Source organism: Triplophysa rosa, linkage group LG7, assembly GCF_024868665.1.
Source record: "Triplophysa rosa linkage group LG7, Trosa_1v2, whole genome shotgun sequence".
NCBI classification, from domain to species: Eukaryota; Metazoa; Chordata; class Actinopteri; order Cypriniformes; family Nemacheilidae; genus Triplophysa; species Triplophysa rosa.
The window spans coordinates 14,542,831-14,566,890 of NC_079896.1; the positions used below are offsets into that span (position 1 = coordinate 14,542,831).

A 24,060-nucleotide genomic window follows, 5' to 3' on the forward strand; every position below is an offset into this window, starting at 1 on the left:
GCCTTGCGTTAATTGTGTATTTGTGATTTACAGATTGTTATCAGCCAATCAGAACAGAGGGATGGAAGTGGCTGGCCTGGTGATTATGAAGATCTGGAGTCTGGAGATGTCGTATTCCTAGGAGATGCACAGGTTACAGAAAAACATTTGCCAGAGAGCGGACATCGCACCACTATCTTGGTAGGATATTTACATACTCAACTTGTGATGTTTATTATTCATGAACTGTAAATGAATCATACTTTCAGCACCCACATTTTTGTAGTATAGTATGTCTCTTGTCACGTAAGACAGCACTGGCCTTCATTTATCAGAATAAACCTTTACTCTGGCCATTCAATTTAATTCCAATTTATTTCTATAGCGCTTTTTAGAATTTTGCAAAGCAGATTTTAGGTGAACTCTGTACATAATAATACAGATAGTTGAGACAAAAGTAAGAAAAGAAAATATGAAACACATAGAATACATGGTATCATGTTGTTCAACAAGATTTACATTGACAAAACTAACTGAAAATGATTGTCTGTATTGACAGAAAATTTGAATAATATAGATATTTTTCTATTCTTTTTGTTTCTCTCTCCTCAGTTCAACTGCACATACCGTAAGAACCAAGACATACCTGTTGATTTTAATTTGGGACCTGATGATTCCTCTGCAAATCACCTGAACAATGTAACATTTAGTATGGAGCTGTACAATAATCCCCACTACCACAACACCCAGTCATTCCTAACCATCGCTGAGAACAGACGCATCTATGTGGAGGTACTAGAATCAGCTTGACTCTCAAGTTGGCTTTTGCCTAGTGTTTAGTGTGTTCACTTACCTGTCAGCAAGGGTAAATGAACACAATTAAAAGATACGCTTGTATTTCTACCATATGTGGTTCTTGATGTAAAATATTCTTTGGTTTTATAAAACGATCTACAGTGCTGTGACCATATTATGGAATTTCATTTCAAATTAAATAAGAAACCAAAAACACTGGCAAATTCACTTTGCTGCCAAATTCACTTATACACAATATCTGCTTTTATCCATTAACAATGATGATTGGTTCGCATTGTGTATAGTTTTATGTTTAATACTTTGAGGGTCTGGTGTCTGTATATGTCTAAACTATCAAACTATCACTTTCCGGCGTGTATGTGAGTGATTACAGCTGTAGAACAGTACAAATGTGTATAGATGGCTCTCCGTCTGTCGTTGTAAAAGAAGTCAACAGTCTGCAGTGCGTGTACATTTAGTCTGGTCTGGCTACATGTCATATTGTCATTAGTCAGTGGGGTTTCAAAGGGGAAAGGCAGACAATATTGGATCTCAGAATGGAATGCTCAGATTCCACTTTTACATCTTTAACCCTTTCACCACGCGGGCAGAAGTGGTACAGTGATGGGTTATAGTGTGTCCTTACATGCAGTTGCAGTTGAAGTGGCTTTAAGGACAATAAATCAAGAGCACCAGCCCCATTACATCACCTCCAGATGTTTTATAGTCACATTGGAGTAGAGGATCTGCTGTGTCATTTATAGAGCACATCACAAAGAGCTCTCTGTATCCCCAGAATATCCAAATACCACAAATACTGACAATATTTATCCCCTCTTCCTGTCCAGAATTAGGATTTTTTTCTTTAGTGGCAGTTCTAGTCTGTTATGTGTGAGCATTAAATAGCCAAACTTTTATAACAGAAAAATCCTCTCAGATTTATTCAAGCTCCAGAAATCTGACGTCAGAATTTGTGATTCTTGGAAGTTGGACGACTGATAATATTCCTGCAGTGCGCTGTGTCAAAACAAATGGAGCGGGGTTTTTTTGCTGATTTGAGCTGATGCCTGAGAGAATGTGGAACAAAACTCAGACTGATGAAAAAAGTTAGCTCGAGCGTGTCGGCCAGAAGACAAGAGATAATATATAGCATCTAACCAGGCTGATCCATCAAATACTGTATGAATCACTTTTGACTATCATATTAATAATAAAAAAGCAGTGTTCTGTTGGTCAAGTAACAGAAAGCATTTTTTCTTTCCTTGTGTTTTTTATTGTTTACAGCAGATGCCTCACCGAAAAAGAATGTTTCCTTTATCAACCGAGATATATGACTTCTCTCTGCAGATTTCAGCCACTAAAGCAGACCCAAACCTTGGGTTCATGATCCAGAACTGCTTCATCTCTCCAGACTCCAATCCTGACACACTGTCCGGACTGGAGTATTTCGTCATAGAGAACATCTGCCCCAAAGACGATTCTGTGCACTATTACCCTGAACGAGGCGATTTCCCCTTCCTTCTTACTCAAACGGACCACAAACGCTTCAGTTTCACCTACAGATCCAAGTTCAATGTGTCATTGCTCTTTCTGCACTGTGAGATGTCCCTCTGCTCCACAAGAAATGACAAGCAGATAAACATGCCAGAGGTATAAATCATTAATAATCTACTTTATTTGTAAAAAAAAACTAGTCATGAAAGGTACACTCTAAAAACTGTGGTGTTGTTTTTATTAACCAATGATTGGATAAAATATGGACAAAACCAATCATTGGGTTTAAATTAAGAAAAGGTTCATGTATAACCCAGCAGTTGGTTTGGTCTTTTTCTAGTGTAACAGAGCCATCATTTACCATACTGTAGCTATCATCATTAATGCATATCTTTCTTGTTTTGTTTTTATTATCTTTCTGTTGTTTAATATGCAAGGCACATTTCCAATTCCCAGGACTCTCCAACTTGAATACAATTGAAATTCTGATTGAAGTTCTGTGTGTATTACTGTAGCTATTACACACACTGCGTGTGGTTATCAGATTTCAGTAAAGGATTTCTGGGCTCATGAACGCCAAAAACGACCCTTACACATTTGTAAGTTCCAAGTAAATTATTACATAGATTACTTGAAAATCATCAAAAAAACATTTACATACTGTAGTCCATCCTATTCCTAATTATTTGCATTTTGATGCGTACTTTAAATCCAGTTGCCCTATGCAAACTGCCCGCATACAGTAATTTGCTCTGCGAGTGCAGTATGCATTCGAGCTACTTTAGTTAACATAAACAGACACAAACAAATCTACAACAGTTACTGTACATTCCTTTTTCCTTTCTAGTCGAACAAATTGTAGTACTGCATGTTAATGTCATGTTTATGTCTACCTAACATCATCTTAAAAGTGAGTCTTTGTTCTCCTCTGAATGTTTACAGTGTGGTCATAATCTGGATTAGGATAAAAGATGTCTCGTGTCTCACAGAGTAAACTGTGTGTGATGTTATATCTGCTTTTACTTCAAAGTGCATTTTAGCTCAGGCACAACCACTGCGATAATATGCGAAATTTAATAGCTTGTACTGTAATATACACTAATCCAGTTGTCGTTCGTTGATCAATGTACATACAGTACATTTGTCATGTTACATGCAAACATTTTGGTTGATGTGGTTGTGATTAATTGAACGTTTAAAATTGTGCATATTTAAATGGTTTCATGTTTTACAATGTTGCTAGCATGTTCTTTGGTGACGACATGATGGTCTTATTTCATTATTCAAAAAGCCTATTTGTACTGTAAATTCATTTACACATGAGTGAAGTTTATGTATATGTGTATAGGCCAACGATTAAACCTAGATTATGTATATATTCTCTTTGCAGTGCATGTTGCCAGATGAAGCCTGCAGTTCCCTCAGTTTGGAAAACATCCTTCTCATGATGATGAACACCAAGCCTTTAACCAAGCCAATGGTGGTCATCTCTGACAATACCCATGACACTGTAAAGGTCACAGAAGAGCCCAGGAAAGGTCAGCCAGGTAAAGATAGCATGGCAATACTACAGACTGTAATTTATTTTAACCTGCTTGCTTATGTGTGCGACATGTTGAGACATTTACAGTAGTAGTTTACAGTATTTTACTTTTCAAAGTACAAACCCGATTCCAAAAAAGTTGGGACACTGTACAAATTGTGAATAAAAACAGAATGCAATGATGTGGAAGTTTCAAATTTCAATATTTTATTCAGAATACAACATAGATGACATATCAAATGTTTAAACTGAGAAAATGTATCATTTTAAGGGAAAAATAAGTTGATTTTAAATTTCATGGCATCAACACATCTCAAAAAAGTTGGGACAAGGCCATGTTTACCACTGTGTGGCATCCCCTCTTCTTTTTTATAACAGTCTGCAAACGTCTGGGGACTGAGGAGACAAGTTGCTCAAGTTTAGGAATAGGAATGTTGTCCCATTCTTGTCTAATACAGGCTTCTAGTTGCTCGACTGTCTTAGGTCTTCTTTGTCGCATCTTCCTCTTTATGATGCGCCAAATGTTTTCTATGGGTGAAAGATCTGGACTGCAGGCTGGCCATTTCAGTACCCGGATCCGTCTTCTACGCAGCCATGATGTTGTAATTGATGCAGTATGTGGTCTGGCATTGTCATGTTGGAAAATGCAAGGTCTTCCCTGAAAGAGACGACGTCTGGATGGGAGCATATGTTGTTCTAGAACTTGGATATACCTTTCAGCATTGATGGTGCCTTTCCAGATGTGTAAGCTGCCCATGCCACACGCACTCATGCAACCCCATACCATCAGAGATGCAGGCTTCTGAACTGAGCGCTGATAACAACTTGGGTTGTCCTTGTCCTCTTTAGTCCGGATGACATGGCGTCCCAGTTTTCCAAAAAGAACTTCAAATTTTGATTCGTCTGACCACAGAACAGTTTTCCACTTTGCCACAGTCCATTTTAAATGAGCCTTGGCCCAGAGAAAACGCCTGCGCTTCTGGATCATGTTTAGATATGGCTTCTTTTTTGACCTATAGAGTTTTAGCCGGCAACGGCGAATGGCACGGTGGATTGTGTTCACCGACAATGTTTTCTGGAAGTATTCCTGAGCCCATGTTGTGATTTCCATTACAGTAGCATTCCTGTATGTGATGCAGTGCCGTCTAAGGGCCCGAAGATCACGGGCATCCAGTATGGTTTTCCGGCCTTGACCCTTACGCACAGAGATTGTTCCAGATTCTCTGAATCTTTGGATGATATTATGCACTGTAGATGATGATAACTTCAAACTATTTGCAATTTTTCTCTGAGAAACTCCTTTCTGATATTGCTCCACTATTTTTCGCCGCAGCATTGGGGGAATTGTTGATCCTCTGCCCATCTTGACTTCTGAGAGACACTGCCACTCTGAGAGGCTCTTTTTATACCCAATCATGTTGCCAATTGACCTAATAAGTTGCTAATTGGTCCTCCAGCTGTTCCTTATATGTACATTTAACTTTTCCGGCCTCTTATTGCTACCTGTCCCAACTTTTTTTGGAATGTGTAGCTCTCATGAAATCCAAAATGAGCCAATATTTGGCATGACATTTCAAAATGTCTGACTTTCAACATTTGGTATGTTATCTATATTCTATTGTGAATAAAATATAAGTTTATTAGATTCGTAAATTATTGCATTCCTTTTTTATTCACAATTTGTATAGTGTCCCAACTTTTTTGGAATCGGGTTTGTAGTTAAGGCTGTGATTAAAATTAGTACACTTTCTAAGACAGATTAGTTCACACAAAAATGAATGGGTGCTTTTAGTCAGCCACTGTCTTTCTGCCTCGCATCTGCCTATTTAAATTGCAGGAGAAAATAATTTGGGGTTGGATTAATTTGAGGATGTGTAAATGGTAACAGAATGTGTAGATTTTCTGGTGAGTGCGGCTAAATTTGTACAGTAAAGTGTATAAGTGTATTTGCTCGTGTGTATCCGTCACTCTGGACTTGATCAGAGACCACGGAGTTCCTGTCTTGTATTGCATTGTGGTGCATTACTGCATCTGGAGTCTCTTAATATGTGATACTGTAGCATATGTGTGTGTTTACTGTGTATTCGGTGTGGTATGGCGGCGTGTGTGGTTCATTATAGATGTGGAACAGGGGGCCCATAGATGCAACAGAGGACTGGAAAATTAGCTGCTTTCCAATGCTGGATAGCATTTGTTTTCACTCAGGCATTTTCTGAGGCCTCCCTTTCCCGTACAGAAAGAGGGAGGGAGATTAAGAGGGGAGAAGGGAAACGGCAGGACAAGGAAAAGAGTAGTAAAGAAAAGGATCCTTATGCACTACATATCCCCAGTCTAAACGTAACAAAAGGATTACTTAATTTGATCATGACTGGTTTGGTCCTTGTCTTCCTTTTACTCTTTTGGCAATAATGCAAACAATTGTGGTTGGTGTGAGTCAACTTTATTGCCTCAGTTCTAATGAAAATGGTTCCAGTTCAACGTTCAGTGCTGCTTGTAGCAAATGGAGAATGTATCCATTAGTCACACTTGATTAGTAAAATGAGTGCCCGTCCTGAAAGAAGCAAGCTGGGATTTTATTGGACCCTTTTAAATTTTATGTAGCTTTAGTTAGTACTGATCAGAAACAATATCAAAGATCGTCTTCAGCAAGTAGATGATACATACGTTTTACGGTAAAATCTAGAGCAGGGGTCTTCAACGTTTTTCGGGGCAAGGACCCCTTAGATGAGAGATGCATGGAGCAGGGACCCCCTTATACTAAATGTGTAAACAGAGCTATTTAAATAGAAACAACCCTATTGTCACAGCAATATTATGTTAAGACATTACATTAGCACTATTATGTTATTGTTGCACATAGGCTAAATACTTTTCTGTGTGTTATTTTTGTTTTTAATATAGATTGCTTGATTATTTTAAGGGATTTGCATCTAGAGGGTGAATTCAGATTAAATCCAGATTATATGTCAAATTAAATTATATTATATGATGGTATCAAGTCTATGTTTGTTAGTGATGTTTGGTGTTCAGTATCAGTACTCACAAACTCTTTTCCGAAAACCAAAAGCGCCGCCTGACTAAACAGCATTTTTAGGCATCACATGGGATATCTCAATAAATAACACTACTTTCTATTGTCTGTATGTGTAAATTATAATTTTACATAAGAATAACTATAGAAATACACACAGATAGGTTGTTTAAGATTTGAATACATTTTTACATTATGAATACATGCATACATATTTCAGGATTGTGTGTAATGTTTTCTATTCTAGAAAATGTATATATTTGTACTTCTGGAACTGGACTGTTGCACTCTATTGTTCAAGTAAACAAACACATCATTGTGTTAAAGTTAGAAAACACAATGTACAAGATACTTATTCTGGTGTTCATTCAAGTTTCCTTTCCAAACCCAACTGGCCCTAAAAAGGGTGAGGTAAAGAACAGCAGAAATACGCTGTGACACCCGGGATGAGATCTTGGGCTGTGGTGACTGCATAGAGATGTTGTCCAAGTAATTTTTGCTAATTCATTTGCTTCCCTCTTGAGATATTTTAACTGAGTTTGTGGGTGAGCTTAGACCCATGTGCCAGACCTATGGAGCAAACCACATCCTTGGCTCTGAGCATCTAGCTGACATAGCTTCTCTCAGGAATCCTCAAAACATACAAGCCTTTGTTCTCTTCTAAGCAATAAATGCATTGAGGGATTTTTTTGCATTAATTATCCATGTAACGCTGTATGCACAAATGTTATTTTGGCGTCAGTAACAAAGTAAAAGTTCTTTGCCTTTACTCGCTTTTCTTTTGCTCAGTCTTCAAAAACACGTACTGTACATGGACAGGGGTGTTGATGGATAGCTTTATATTTTCCACATTATGAGCTGGACTGCACAGATAAGATATAAGGGGCCGTTCTGGGGTAAAGGCTAAAGGGGTGAGTTGGGAGCTGCTATAGCACTCGCTCTTCTTGTTACAAAGCACTCCAGCAATAGTCTGTCATCGCTCTGTCCAGGGAATGAAAATCTGAAGGTGCTCTCTCTGAGAATAGCATCTATTGTGCCTGAGATTTGGCACTGGGCCAGACGGGCTATGAAGCCGGTGGCCACACAGGGTCTATTGTGCTGTGTGATCAGTGATCATTAGAGCTAATTAGAACTCTGAAAGTCATTCATTCAGTCTGTGGCCAGATTCCAAGAAGACACGGATGCAAGGCTTTCACTAGTTTATCTACAATAGCCATATCAATCATGTGCTGTACTGTATGTGTGATCAGCAAACAATTGCAACCCATTATACTGATTATGAACTTACTCTCACTACCTCAAGTTAAATAGGACAGAATAAAACATTTGTACTTCTTTTTTGCAGACATCATATATATCCTTGACACGCCGACTGTGGTGGGCATCGCGTTTGCTGCCTTTGTGATCGGAGCCCTTCTAACAGGAGCTCTATGGTTCATCTACTCGCATACAGGTGAGAAAACATCTGAAACTATATAACATTGTCAAAAAAATCCACACAAACTTGACTTGTTCGATTTGTAAGGTTCACTAGTGTATCTTTATTTGTTATCAATTTTTGTGCATTTTTATATTTTTAATTAGTATATTTTAATAGTTTTTGATGAAGCCCTCTGAAAAAAGCTACACACATTCATATGGATGGCATTTTTTCCTCTTTTTTTCTCTTTAAAGCATCAATTGTTTTAAGACAGAGTGACAAGGTTAAAATAGGTTTTGAGACCCCTCCATCTTTTCTCATTTTTGTACTTGATGTTATTGTTTTAAACACAGGACCATGTTAAGAACTAGTTATTCAGGCGAAGCAATAACTAGTTGATTAAAAAAAAATCTGCAAACATTCCTATTCTCACTGGCTGCCTGACTGAGAGTAACTGAGAGTTATGCATCATGCCATTTATCACATTGCCAATTTATGAAAGCTAATTTTTTGATGATCGGAAGAACTTGCCAATTCTTTTAGCAGCATGTTAACAATAACATATTGACTCCCAAGTTGTAAATATATCCTGTTCGTCAGCAGAATTGCATCTGTCTTTTCCGTTCTTTCAAGCCTTGGGGGCTGGGGGTGGGGTGGTTCTGCTGGGTGGTCAGCAGTATTTTGGGTACAATAGTCCGAAAGGCACTGGAATTCCCCCTATTCGCTGTTAGGGTCTCTTCAGGCTTCACAGGAAAATACAAGTACAATCCACCCACTGGATGCCAAGATTTCCCCCGCCCCTCCGTTCCACATCGCCCTTTTGTCGCCAGGCCGACGACCTCTGTTGACCCTCCAGAGGAAGCGCATGCTCTGTCTTAGTCCATGTGTCCCCACTACAGTGCCTACTGTATTCTTTTGTCTACAGTACCATCAACATGTTTCATGGCACACTGTTTTGGTACTGTTTAAAATTCTGTATTCTTAATATTGTGTAGGCCAGAAAAATTTTAGACTGAGGATCTAAGATTTGAGGATCTAAGATTCAAAAATGTGATTTTTGGACATCTATTCTTGGGTGTTCAGACATGTATACAGTTAGGTCCATAAATATTTGGACAGAAGCACATTTTTTTTATATTTTAGCTGTGTATCAAAGTGTATTCGAGTTAGAGTTTTATAATGGATATTGTCTTAAAGTGCACACTCTCAGCTTTATTTAGAGTGTATGCACATCCAGATTAGCTCAAGGCTTTAGGAATTACAGCTCTTAGCTGTTTTATTCACAGGTATGGGCTTTTCCTTAAATAATTTCTTCATAAATGAAGCATGTTAAAGGTCTGGGGTTGATTCTACGTGTGGTGTTTGCATTTGGAAGCTGTTGCTGTGAACCCACATCATGGGGTTCAGGAAGATCTCCATGCAAGTGAAACAGACCATAGTTAGATTTCAAAAACAACAAATCCATCAGAAAGATGCCGGGAACACAAAGAGCGGCCAAATCAACAATTTGATACATTCTGAGAAAAAAACACACCGCTGAGATCAGCAACAAAACAATCCTGGGCTGACATTATCCTCTCCGTGATAAAGAAAAACACAACGTCCAGACAAGTGAAGAACACTCTCCAAGAGAGTGGCTCAGTGGTTATAGCATGCCACTAGCAATGCCAAGGTCATGGGTTCGATCCCAGGGGATTGCACAAACTCGGAAACAAAATGTATAATACAATGCAATGTAAGTCGCTTTGGATAAAAGCGTTTGTCAATCAAAACAATAAAGAGAATACAAGGGAAAATACAGAGGGTTCACAACAAGGTGCAAAAGCCTCAAGAATAGGATGGGTAGATTAGACTTTTAAAATAGCCGAACAAGCTCTAAAAAGCATTTTTTGGAGAGATCAAATTAATTTCAGCCTGCATAAGATTAAAAAGAATAAAAGATATGGAGAAGGCTTGAAATATCTCATGATATGAGCATACAACATCTTCAGTAAAAAAGTGTTCACTCAGTGTGATTCCATTTCCATGCATGACTTCCTCAGGCACTGGGTCACTGGTGTTTTTTGGTGATGTAACAGAAGACAGAAGCATCCGGATTAATTCTTTTTTTCTTTATCATGGAGAGGATAATGTCATCATCCACCACTTTGATCTCATATGGACACCCAGGATTGTTTTTGTTACTGAGCTCAACGGTGTGTTTTTTTTTCTCTGAATGTATCAAATTGTTGATTTGGCCGCTCTTAATGTTTCTGGCATCTTTCTGATGGATTTGTGCTTTTGAAATCTAACTATGGTCTGATTCACTTGCATGGAGATCTCCCTGAACCCCATGATGTGGGTTCACAGCAACATCTTACAAATGCAAACACCACACATAGACTCAACTCCAGACCTTTAACATGCTTCATTTATGAAGAAATTATTTAAGGAAAAGCCCATACCTGTGAATAAAACACATGAAACACGTGAAAAAAATTTGATTCAACTGTCCAATTACTTTTGGTCCCTTGAAAAAGGGGGGAGCTTCATATTAAAGAGTTATAATTCCTAAATCCTTCAGATAATCTGGATGTGAATACACTCTAAATAAAGCTGAGAGTGTGCACTTTAAGACAATATCCATTATAAAACTCTAACTCGAATACACTTTGATACACAGCTAAAATAACAAAAAAATGTGCCTCTGTCCAAATATTTATGGACCCAACTGTATCTTGGATTTATGTTTAGCTTTTGTTATGTTTCATTTTTATTCCATAGTTTATCTTTTAAATTATTTTTTAATATCACCTGTGGCATTTAGTTTGGACAACGCTAGTATCAAATCTGTTTTTGATTGTTGTTAAAGGGGAATGAAGAGCTTAGATCAGGTAACGAGTAGAGTTTATTAATATCCACATCTTAATGCTGGCATTAGGGTAATTTTTTTCAGTTACCAGCTAAACTCTGATAGAAACACTGAATCCATGTGTTACTACCCACAACGTCTCTGATTAGTTCAAACAAGCCAAGGCATAATAAACTATAGTATTCAGTAATTTTACTCAAATAGCCCATCATAGATTTTTTAATATTGACATTAATCCCAAGTGCATAACTCGTTCTATGATTCATAAAATGATTATCTATTCATCTGATTTGTTCCCTTTTTCTTCTTGTGTAGTGTTGTGTAGTAGTTAAAAAAACGACATGAACAATTAAGCACTGCTTAAAAAGATATCATTTCATACATTAGTCATGCTTCTATAGCAGGGAAAGTTAAGTGTGGTATGTGGGGGTGTTCTGTTAGGAAAGGGCTTCTGTAATCCTGTCACCCTGCCTGTAATAGATCACACTGATAGGTTAAGGACAGTTTTACACACACGGTCGAGTGGAAGAGGTCAGCAATTGCCATCAAACTCTCTTTCTCTCTCTTTATCACACACTTAAAAACATTTCTGTGAGCTATGCATGTTTGCAGTATGATTTGTGTAAAGGAGAGATGTACAAAGGCAGATAAGAGAGTGAGAGTTCAGTACACAGCGCTGGATGAGGAAATGGACTGTTTTTAGCTGGAGCTCTTGGCAGCACATGTCTGGCACATATTAGCAGCAGAGGGGCCTAAAACAGGGAATCAGACAAACGTCCAGCATTGAGCTGAGAAGAGAAGCACGCACATGCATAAACGCATACGAACAATTTTCAAAACACAATCACACTGGTTGGACAATCATGAGTCTGTCTGTATGTCAGTGTGGTATGTAGAGTAGCCTGTTTATTAACCCTTCCATGTGTAGAGGTCACTGCAGTGGACAGTCATTTTCTGCTAATGCATGGGTTTTTATGGCATAGTTGCACATCAACCACTACAGGGGAAACTAGTGCATCTGTAAAAACCAACTTAACAACTTAAGTTAAACAGCTTCATTAAATTTTTAAGTTAATTCAAATCAGCTTTATGAGTCAATTAAACTTAAATTATTTTGAACTGACTTAAAAAAATCGAGTTGTATTTTGCAACTGGTTTCAATATAATTAAGTTAATTGGACTCATAAAGCTAAAAATTGAAGGCAGCTGAAGTTGGTGAAAATTTTGTTTTTGTGTACCACTGTCACCTCTTCAGATGGCCACTCAAGGGAAACATGAAAAAAAATGCACGAACTAGTTAATATTTGTATATTAATAAAATAAGATTACTGTACTGTAAGCAGACAGTGAAAACCATTCGACCTACACGGATGAAAGAGAGTGTTTGCCTAAAACATTGCTGCATAGAAAACTATTTTCATTCAACAACAGTTCATAATGAGTGTTAAGCTACAAATTTACAAAAAAGCACCACATTCCTAAAGTCTTCTAAAATCTGTTTAGTCTCTTTCCTCTTACAAAGCTAAGTTGGTATATGCTTATAATTTTCTCAGGTATGCGAGTTAAGGCCATTGCACATAAAGTCTGAAATTTCCGCACGTTAAAAAATAAGTACGACTTCACTTTGTGTCAATCACATTGACACACTGCCTCCGATATTTTCATCCATCAAAAAAAAATTCGGACTGGGTTCGATTTTCTGCGTTTTTCGCATCCGTAGCAAGCATTTTGAGAGGCTTTTTGGCAATTCAGAGACACCAAACGAGCGCCAAATATGAAAAAACGCATATGAAAATTTCGGACTGTATGTGTAATGGACTTTAACCTTGAAAACAGATCAGTATGATTCATAAACAAATTATTCTTGAGAGTCTTTTTTCACTTAACCAGTTGATTACGATTCTTACAGAAGACGGGGATTATAAATAACTTCTGCTGCTAAAGCAAACCAATCGCACGTCTTCAGAAGACTTGAAATATCGCTCAAGTCTAGAAGACTACTGCTTTGTTGTTGTTTTTCATGATATAAAGAGCAAAAGTAAAGGGCACTCTTCTTCCAAATTATCCGTAGTTCTTCATATAAACAAACAATGTGATTTTACAAACAATAAGTTTAAAACAACATGAGGGGTATACAGTATATAATAACAGAATTGTAATTTTTGTTCAGATTGCTTGCATGCCTGTTTGGGCTGTTTAAGTTAAGGCCTAGAAATGAAAAATATGTATTTAAGTCTAGAACAATAAACAGTGTAGACGAAGAGAAAGAGACAGACATAAACCCTAATCTGACAGTAATTGTTTCTCATTGGCACGTAAAATATTTTCACCATTTTGGGGGGGGTTAAATGGTGAGTTTACCTACTGTTTTTTGAGAAACACCAAGGTCGTGTGGTAATTTAATTGACTCTTCGCAAAGCCTGCCCCCTTTTGCTATGTCCGACATCAGCCAAAGCACTAAAGAATATTTATCATGAAATAATCATTTCTGGTGTTTCAGGCGTTATAGATCACTACAACATAGACTTTACCGTACATACTGAGCTTTTGTTCTATGAATTACAGACACTTAGAATAAGGCACTGTGAATTTTGCAGTCCTTAAGGCATCCTGAAACCTCACCTTCCTCTTCATTAATCGTCCCACTTCAGGTGACGCAGCGGCGAGGCGGCAAGTGGCAAAGTCTCAACCAGTGTCTGAGAACAGCAGTGCAGCTCACAGCATCGGAAGCACTCAAAGTACGCCGTGTTCAAGCAGCAGTAACGCATAGAAACTTCAGAGACCAGCTGGACCCAGCTCTGTGACAGCTGCTGTTTCCATTGGCAACTATCTGTGCTTTACACATTTACATTTAATCATTTAGCAGACGCTTTTATCCAAAGCGACTTACAGGAGTTCAGGGAGCAATAAAGCGATATGTCATACAGGAGCAATAATACAATAGATGCTAATACCAAGTTACTAGTTTCCACATTTGTGGAAGAAAGTGTCATTTAGTAGAACACCAGGCCATTACTAGTATATACTAAATATTACTCATATTTGAAAATCAATAGAATACATGTACAGTGCTGACATTTTTAGGTAGAAAACACGGCCTGCTAAACAAGCTTTGTTTGAGGCCTAAAAATACCAAAAATGAGTATTTAAAAACTGCTGTTTTCTGAAACCCAACAAGAAAGTGTTATTTTACCTTATATGGTTGAGATCAGTGTTAAAAAAACAAGAGCTGTTTACACCGGTCATTAAGGCCGTTTAGAGGAACAGCCAGTTCAGTAATAATTCTGGTAGTGTGGTTTCCATCTCTGCACGTAAACAAACATCAGTGCCTTACTTAATCAACCAACAACATATAAACAATTGGACAAGAGAGAAAACATCCCTATTACATTTCTTATATACAGTATGGTCAGTTTAAGGTTTGTTTGTTAAAATCAGTTGCCCAAAAGAGATACTGTATCTCTTTGTGCTATATTATAGACCATTTTGCAAGAAGTAAGCAACACTGGTCCAGAAGAACTTCCTGTTTCAGTTTTGTCAGTTTTTATTATTTCACATATATAATTATTCTTAAAAAATGTTTAACATATTAATTCATTTCTTAACTTCTGTTAGTTGTATTTTGTTCTACAGTTTAAAACAGGAAGTGCTTCTGGACCAGTGTTATTTATATCTTGCAAAATGGTCTATAGTATTCTATATACTATAAAGCTGACTTATTTGTTAATAACCACATAGTCATATCTTAACGCTGGGATAACCAGTGGTCTTTTTACATTGATGAAACATTTTGTTAAATAATGTACATAATGTATATTTACTATAAATAGTTAAAAGTATAAATAGTTTTAATATAAAAAGTTTATATACAGTGGTAAAGTTGTACAAGCGGTGTCCCAGACTTGGCCATTGAGAATATAATATTAAGACTCTCCAACCAAATTTCAGATAGTGGTAATGAGAAGTTATTTTTTTCCAAAATGAATATAGATTTGATAGAATGTAAACACTGGGCATTATTATTCAATATAAGTATAAAAAACATGATTTCGGCAAACACCTGATATTTTTATATCATGCATTTTCAGTGTAAAATAATAAACTTTTGTCACAAAAGATGTATATAATCGAATGCCAAAGAATAGGCGTCTGTTTTCATATCTTTTAGTGTTAGTTTAATGTAACCCCCACAATATACTGTATTTGTTTAGGTACTAACCCACCACAAAATTGAACAAAATCAACATTAAAAAAATCATTACCTTTTTGTGAAAAACATTTTGGAATTGTGTATGAATATGCACATAGAAACACTTTTAAAGTGCTAGGAAATGTATAAGTGCAAAGCCAGAATATTCCCACCGTCCAACTTTACATGAATGTTATGAAAATTAAAGTGCCATAATGTTGTGTATACACATTATTACACGTCTTTATTTTAGAGATAAACTGAAGAAAGAAGGGAATTGGTGGTATTTGCTTTGCTCTGTGCACATTATATTGTGTATATCCTCTGATGTGAGAATCACCTAAATCTGTGTTTGTTTTTGCTAAATGTACCTATAGAATGTATTTTATTTGAAACCATATGGTCAATCTTTAATGTAACATGTATGTAAATGTATTCTGTAAGAGAAGAGAGTAAGAATTTATACATTTATTTGTGTATAAAGTTCTATTTTTCCAGAGATATATACAAAGAGCCACCCTATAATTCTAGCCGCATACTGTGAATTTTTGTGGGCATATTTCTATAAAATATGTTTTCTCTAAATCCAAACATAATCCTTAGTGCTGAAGTGAGCTGCATTATTGCATTCACCTATATTTTTCTAACATTACCTTACAAAATCATATATAAAATGGTTTTATTGTAGATATTATATATTTGTACAACTATCTTTTATAAGAGAACACTATTTTAATTGCAATATAAAATATATTTTGATGCAAATGTTCTATCTCTCTTAAGGTCTTCATTGTTGGTGTGTGTGGAGGGGGTCCACGTGTGGGTTAAATCAAAGAAATACATTCTGTAACAGTTGTATTGACATCTAGGAATGTTTAAATCAATGCTGTTATTCATAAATGAGAGTTTAAAATTCATAGATTGTAATCAATAGTCACTTAATGGCTGTAGAGGTAACAATGGCCTTAATGGTTTTATCTGGAATAAATATCTCAAAGGCCTTTCTCTCATTCCAGGACACACTCTTGTCTGGTGACAAACACTTTATCTGTAAACTTAGGTTTATTATGACTGTTTTGGACTGCACACATTGACGTTTCTGTATACTAGATGGTAAAACTGATTGTCAGAGTATTTCTTTCTGTTGTGCATGATTGAAACATATTTCAAATCATATTCTTTTATCTACCTCATTTGTTTGTGTGTCTGTGTATCTGTGTGCATTTTGTTTTCTTGTCAAAGACGTTTACTGTACATATGGTGTACAGCTTAATGTTTCATCAAATATATAACAAAAATGTAATGTTTTATTTTGTCGATTTGACACCTCCGATGAAAGGAGAAACTGAAAAATGTAAATATGACCCCACCAGATTTAGATTTTAAGAATTTTAAGCTATCTGGCTCTGAAAGTAAACATTATTTCTGTGTCCTTTGTGTATTTGTGAATATATCATGCTGTAAATATGCATGCTAAATGTATATACCAAATACATTACTGTAATCTTCTGTCAGCTTGTTTGTGTACTGATTTCAAAGTATGTGCCGGTACAGTACTAAACCTCACTTATCAACAAATTATGGCCTGGTTCAGTAATAGCACTGTTTACAATATCAGTAGCTGATGATTTTCAGTATACACTGCAAAGTCTTCATAAAATACTTTACTTCATATGATCTAAACTGTAAGTTTATCTGTAAGGTATTGTTATCCTTTGTTAGGACTGTATTGTCATTGGACTCCTCAAAAAATGATTTCATTACATGACGTAGACCCTGTGGAGATTTGGCATCCACACTGATAAGCATGGACATAATTACATTCATAACAAAATAAAGACCTTTTTTGTTAGAAAATGATGCCCCTTTACATTCTTGGAGTCAAAAAATGGAACATAAAATAACAACAGTGTTCTGAGAGTGCTAAAAAGTGATTGCAGATTGTTTTTACTGCCTTATCCACATTCTGCCTATGTGTGGGGTAAAGGACATATGACATCAGCTTCTCAGCAATAGTCCAGACTGTCCGTCTACTGGAGGTGTTCTGCCAAATCATAATATCCTAATATTACATTTATAATCTCTTGCATAGGGAGGTTTATTTGATTCACAACAGGCTTTGTGTTTTAAACACCAATGATCTAATGTAGGCCATACGTTTTTTTTAAGGTTTAGTTGATGTTCAAATGTCAATGCGGCGAACGGTTGTCTTAGATTGAAGCCTATTATTGACCTAACAATGCGGCCAACTTCATCATTGAACCAAAATAAAGTGCAATACTCATAATATTATTTTAGGTTTTTTTGTTTGTTTATTTGTTTTGCATTATCAATTTAAGCAGAAATGAATAGAATTTAGTTTTACAATGTAAACTGCGTGACACATACAGCTGATATGAACGTTTAAAACACTTTTGCTGGTTGCGCAGATACTATGAGGTTGGGTGTTAGTGTCAGCTGTTTAAACAGAAGAGTTTAAATATGTGGCATTAAATATGTCTGTCAGTATTAATAAAAAGCATAAAATTATGCTGAGTCACTAACTATAGTGCAGTACTGGGGTGGCTATATTTTTAACCAAATGGGGAGGGAGAGGTCATTTTTCTTGGCTGGAAACAGTGGAGTAATTCCAGCTCTGAATTCTACATAGCCATAAAATTATAACCACATATACTAAAAATGCTCTGTTATGAGTTTCTGCCAATTCAAACAATCAATAAACGCACACACATCTACATGTGTGTTTATTAGTCTGAGCCTCCAGATGAATGGCCTACAGTATGTGCATACACAATTTCTTCAGATGTACACACACAAGCTTATCATTTTCACTATCCAACATGTGTGAATATTTTTGTAACAGCTCTTATCTGTTAAAACGGTTGTTGTGTTATCATTCAAAGCATGGCCCACACACCAACATCAACAATCATGTCACCATGGAGACAAAACTGTGCCCCAAATTATTGCCTCAAACCTAAATGAGAACCAAATGCTGCAAACCCCACATGTATCTGCAGCAAGAAGAATATCACCTTATATTTTTATGTAGGCTACACATAGTGGAAAAATTGGACACAGATGACGTTTAATCTCTGAACTGTGATATGACCGAGTGGGGGTTTAAGAGGGAGGAGTGCAGCAATAATTTCTTCCTCATTTCACGTAAACTATGGTGATGCACTAACCAACAAAAAACACCGCTAGTGATGAATTGTTTATAACCTCAGTGGGTTTTCTGTCATGGCCATTTGGCTCTGCTCCAGTGAAACTTCACATATGGCTGGGTCTAATACAGCTGAGCACTCCCTCGGAGAGAGCAAGTTTGTTTTTCATCTCCTGCTCTTTTTGTTTTGCTCTTTGAAGGTACCACAACTGATCCCTAACTTTTAGCTGGGAGAACCCTATAAGGCCAAAGTGAAAATATACGAATCTTTTCAAGTTTCTTTCTTTTTGTCAATTTAGATCAAAAGATTCCATTAAGTCAAAATTTGTGTTTGTGGCTTTAAGACCATGAGTGTTAGCTCGAGGTCATCTATATGCTAGTGTAGTCAGCAGTTGTCAGCAATATAGCCAAGAAGCTGATAACCGGGTTGGGCCAACGGATAGCCATCCTAGACCAGCTATAAAGTTCCAGTTAGATTTTCTATCAGGAAATACATCACTTCCACCCTTGCCTCTTTCACTAGACTGTAAACACAACCAGATGCTTTTACTGCCACCATACCTGCATTCTGATTGCAAAATACCCAGTCAATCTGTTAAAAGTAAAAACAGATGCAGAAAGGTATGAGGTGTCACAGCAAGCCACTGGCTCTGCAACACATACTCCCACCACCTTCTGTTAAAGAGCGTGACTAGAAATATGCCTATACATTTATTAGGTAAGGCTGCACATGGTTTTGGGTTTGAAAATGGCTGGTGCAGAGTTTGACTTCTAAACAATTTTGTCTTTTTATTGTGTATCATTTCATGGTTGTTCTTGTTACATACTGACCATGACACAGTTTGACAGACAAAAGTAGATTTTTTTTTACAAGGATCATCCTTCAATAAAGGTCTGACTAGGCATTTTTAAAACAGAATCATTCCTTTAGGCAGATGCTCTTAAACGTTTGGTCTTACCTTTGTGGATTTAGAGTACGCCCCATAGCTGTAGAAGAAAAAGGTCATGGGTGAAGTGTGGGGTCAGTAATGTTGTGTATTTGCATTGCCTTCTCGGGGAGCAGAGGCCATGTACAGTTCAAAGAGAAAAATGTGTAAAAGGTTGAAGGAAGTAGGACTGCATGTGTGTGGTGAGAGCAGTGTTTTTTTCTGCAAGCTCTCAGTCATCAGAGCGTAGTGTTTGATTGATGGTCTATGTAGAGATGAATAGGTGGCTTTGTTTGTGACTGCTCGGCCTCATTGATGGAGCGTGTAAATCTTTCCTGTGCCCTGTTCTCTGGTTTTCAAATTTCCATGCAATACCTTTCTTCTTTATACATAACAAGACACCTTTACATTGGTGTTTAATGTCTTCATACTGCTACCAGAAAACAGGTGATTTGAAAACTGATAAAAACATTTCCTCACAAAATATTAATGCTCACAACCTTTAAAATGGACAGGGATGACGATTTATAATATTTATGAGGCCTTGAATGTATTAATGTATCCCACAACTGCATCCCAATGACAGAAAGATGGAATGGCCAAAAAATAACACTAAAAAAATACACAGTTTTGAATTGTTGCAGAGGATGTTTATAATGAAAAACACAAAAACCAGTAAACAAAACTGAAGACGTAGGACCAGTAAAAAAAATCAGCCTGCAGGTTGAATTCATGCGGCACCATGCAGAATGACTGTCGCCTGACAAATGCAATGCATTCTGGTTAGAAAGTGATTTCTATAACATGCACTTCATCTGTGATAATGGAATCAAAAATCGCATGGTCTACCATAACAGACAACAACACTACAGGAAGCATGAAGTGTCCAACCTGATGGCCATCTCCACCCCCGCTTGGCATACCAGTATAGTTCAACTCCCACTCAATGGGTCCCATTTTACTGATCAAAGCCCATGGTCTGAAGCGCAAGGCACAGGTGCACTTAGTGAGTGTCTGAATTCACTTCTGCTAGTTTAACGACGGAAAAACGGTCAGTGCACCAGGCGCATGGTCCAAAAGGGTCCACCTCGTTTTCATACCAGCATGCCCGTGGGCAAACAAATGGCCACAAGTGCATTCGCTATTTAAATAATGTGGCGCTGGATGTGAGAATGAAAAACAGGTTCTTTCAGACAGTTCAATTAACCAGTTAAAAGACAAGATTCATAGGTTCTTTAGATAATCTCACAATAACATTACTATGCATTTCTTTTCTAACAACCGAACAGGTCGCCCGGGTGCGCGCATATGGCGGGCATTTATCATTGCTGGCAAACAATATGACACATTTGCAGTTTTGATTGTATAGATATAGATTAATATCCACTTCATCCAACGCTCTTTGTATTCTGCGTGTTCTTAAATTTCGCGCTACGAGGAGTGCGTAATCCTGCTTCAGATGATTCAGATCGAGCTGCGAACTGAACAAATCATTTGAACTGATTCATTAGCCTATTCAAATGGTTTTGCCCATTGTTCAATTAATGCTTTCAAAAGAATCGACTCAAAAGAATCGATCACTCGGGAATGCCCGTAAAAAGAGACGACAACCTTGAAATAAACAACGCGTTTTAAAAAGCATATTTTAAAATGAAGGAACGAAGGAACGTCATGCTATGTAAGTTATGTAACGAAGTAAAAGTACAGATTTTCTATTAGAAATTTACTCAAGTAAGAGTAAAAGTTCACACTTTTAATTTTACTTAAAAAGTACATATTTTCCAAAATGTTACTCAAGTAAATGTAACGAAGTAAATGTAGCGCGTTACTACCCACCTCTGCAACCCAGTGTCATGTCATAGAGTTGAAACGCATATTGTTAATTGTGATGCACAAATGGGATATGTTCTACATGTCTTAAGTATATATAAAGAAGAAACTAGTCTTATAAACTGTATATCCACTTCAGGATTGTTCTAGATTGCTCTTTGTCAGGTCTCGGGTTTAACCACCTGCCTGTCTTTCTCTCTTTCTCTCTGTGTGTGTGTGTGTGTGTGCCTGTTGTCGAGCGCGTGGCTTTGTTTTGATTGCTGCCACGCGCTCATTGTCAGTGTGTGTATGTGCCCCACCCCTCTCACCTCTTCACTCATTCCCATAATTAATGCTTATTCCCCTCACCTGATTCTCATTTATTTCAACCTATTTATGCCCCCTAGTTTCTATTCCCTGTGTGCGATTGTCATTCGATGTTTACACCTTACCGGCATAAGTTGCCGTCTTTTCATAGCTATATTATCCTAGTGATTACATTTTGTCTCGTCGTGTGGATGGTTTTATCTGCTTGGATTACTTTTCAATCTGTGGATTTTTTTTCTCCTGTCGTTCCAGGGCATGGTTTATTTTCTCCTATTTTGGAATTATTAACTCTTTCATTTTTTGTGTCTGCCCAGGCTTTTTTTCGCCCACATTGTTCTCTCTCAGTTGTGCCCCGGATATCCGCCTGCCCGCCCGGACATTCAGCGACCAGCCAACTCTACCCCCTCGGTCCCCAATGCGGCCTCTTCACCCCGCCCTCAGCCCTGGTTTTTCCTCGCCTGGGGAGGTTGGTGCTCCAGGCATTATGGCTGTCGCCTCTGACGTTGTGCCTTCATTTGAACTGTCTCTCTTGCTCGTGGTTTGCATTCCTCCGAGTCAAGTCTCACCTTTGTGTGGGCCCAGAGCCCCGGAGGTGGTTAGCAAATGACCGACAGTCCGCTCTCTCTCCTCGGGTAGAGTCCATCTAGCCTGCTGTCCCCCCCACGGACTTCCTCTTGCACATAGCCTGGACATTTCTTTGTGTGTGTGTCAGCTCAAAGTCTGTTTACCTGCTATTGAATCTGTGTGCTCTTTCCCTGACAGCTCTTGATCCCATTCTAAATTGTTGTAGAACCAGTTAAAGAGCGATTTAGACCCATTGAAGAGCAATCTAGAACCTGTTCTAGAATATTCTTAAGCAATCTAGAACTAATGCTTCAAGAATTTGATCTAGATCTGGTTGTATTATCGGTTCCAGATGCAGTTCTACCTTTGACAGTACTTGGGCTGGTTTTAACATCAGTCATAGATTTGACGGCTCTATGTCCGGTTCTAAATTTGACAGTTCTAACAACGATGCAATGTGTGATGGGTCTAGATCCAGTTCTAGATGTGGGGGTTCTCAAGATGGTTCCAGAGCCAATTCTACCCAGTTCTTTGCTCAGACTCCTGCACTGATTCGCAGTCAGGTCAAGTTGACGTTTTTAAAGTTGAGGCCAGTATTCCAAAGAGTTATTTTTAAGCACTAAACTGCCTCCTAGAAATAACTGCCCAAATCACTTGGATCTATTATCTTTCAGATTCTGAATTGTCACTTTACTTGAGGACTAGGCATTATAATCCCAATAATTTCAGCACAGGTAATTGCATTGTATGACTAGATGGTAATATTCCTTCCTTGTTATTCTCACTTGCCGAGATAAATTGACTAGGAAACAAAAATGGTGGTAACTTCAAAATATGGGTCCAGTATTTCTTTTGATGATTTTGAGGTCAGCACATTGAGCAACAATGAAATCAATGGCTGTGATGCAATTTATGTTTTAATTATGCCAGTGATCTTAAATCAGACATGCCCTAAGGAAAACAGGACTGGGGCTGCAGACAGTTTATCATTGTATCCTGTCAGAGACAGCAGATCTTCTTAACCTTTCTCTTACTGTATGTATGATAGGATCTAGAACGTTCCAGAGACCTTACCATATGTGGATCGCATAAACGGCTCAGAGACAGCCCAGACCTGAAGATTAGTTCTCATCAGCAGATTGGCCTCTGTACTGAGACATTTGTATTTACATGTTCTTGAACCTGCCAAAAGGTTGGACCATGATATAAATGATCTCTTAACGGTTTCACAATGGTTTTCACAAAAATCATACCGTTTTGATTATTCAAAATGTAAACACTTGTCCACGAACCCCTTGTTGGACTTTTTCTGAACTGCAAACTAAGAGTGGTTCTTCCCCAAATAAGGTAAGAGTAGTAGAAACACATGGTTAAATCCAGCACCATTTTGTCAAGGGACGCTTTTGTTTATGTTAACATCAGTAGACAATTTTTGTCTGTCCATCATGCTGATATACTTTTAAACTAGCTTATCCTATAGTCACAGCTGTACAAAATAGACTACCCTGAAAAACAAACAACATGTGAACGTGTCGAATTAAACCTTGACATTGTAATTTATTTGCCATATGCAGTGGTGATATATGAAGACTCTAATGGTTTAAGCTGTACCCGTTTCAGAAGAATACCTCCAAAAATGAAATATTTGATATGATGGTCCATGAAAATACTGGCCATTCCTCTTCTCCCTGTGTTGAAGTGGAAAAAATATTTAACAGGCAAACAGATGCATTTTTCATCAATTTCCAGCAATGAGTGAATTTTATTGGTCCAGTAACACCTCATTGACACTCTAAATCAGGGACTCATGTTCATGTGTGCTTTTGCCTGCACAGGTGGCAAACTGCAGCATAAATGCCTTACAATGAAACAAACACACCACAAGCAGCAGATGTGTTTTCCATCTGCACATTTTTTTTACAATGCTGTAGTCTACATATTTTGTACAACAGGAGTTGTACACACA

At 37.5% G+C, this 24,060-nt stretch overlaps 1 protein-coding gene across 1 annotated transcript in view; it reads left to right on the forward strand.

The window, feature by feature from the left end:
* The window catches only part of tgfbr3 (transforming growth factor, beta receptor III), a 113,581-nt gene extending 96,422 nt beyond the window's left edge, over window positions 1-17,159 (forward strand). Inside the window, exons 11-16 of the mRNA XM_057337362.1 lie at window positions 34-180; window positions 592-771; window positions 2,122-2,424; window positions 3,659-3,815; window positions 8,188-8,295; window positions 13,765-17,159. Coding sequence (XP_057193345.1) covers window positions 34-180; window positions 592-771; window positions 2,122-2,424; window positions 3,659-3,815; window positions 8,188-8,295; window positions 13,765-13,883 — 1,014 coding nt within the window. The 3' untranslated portion in view covers window positions 13,884-17,159. The remainder of the gene's footprint in view (window positions 1-33; window positions 181-591; window positions 772-2,121; window positions 2,425-3,658; window positions 3,816-8,187; window positions 8,296-13,764) is intronic.
* The last annotated feature ends 6,901 nt before the right edge of the window (window positions 17,160-24,060 follow it).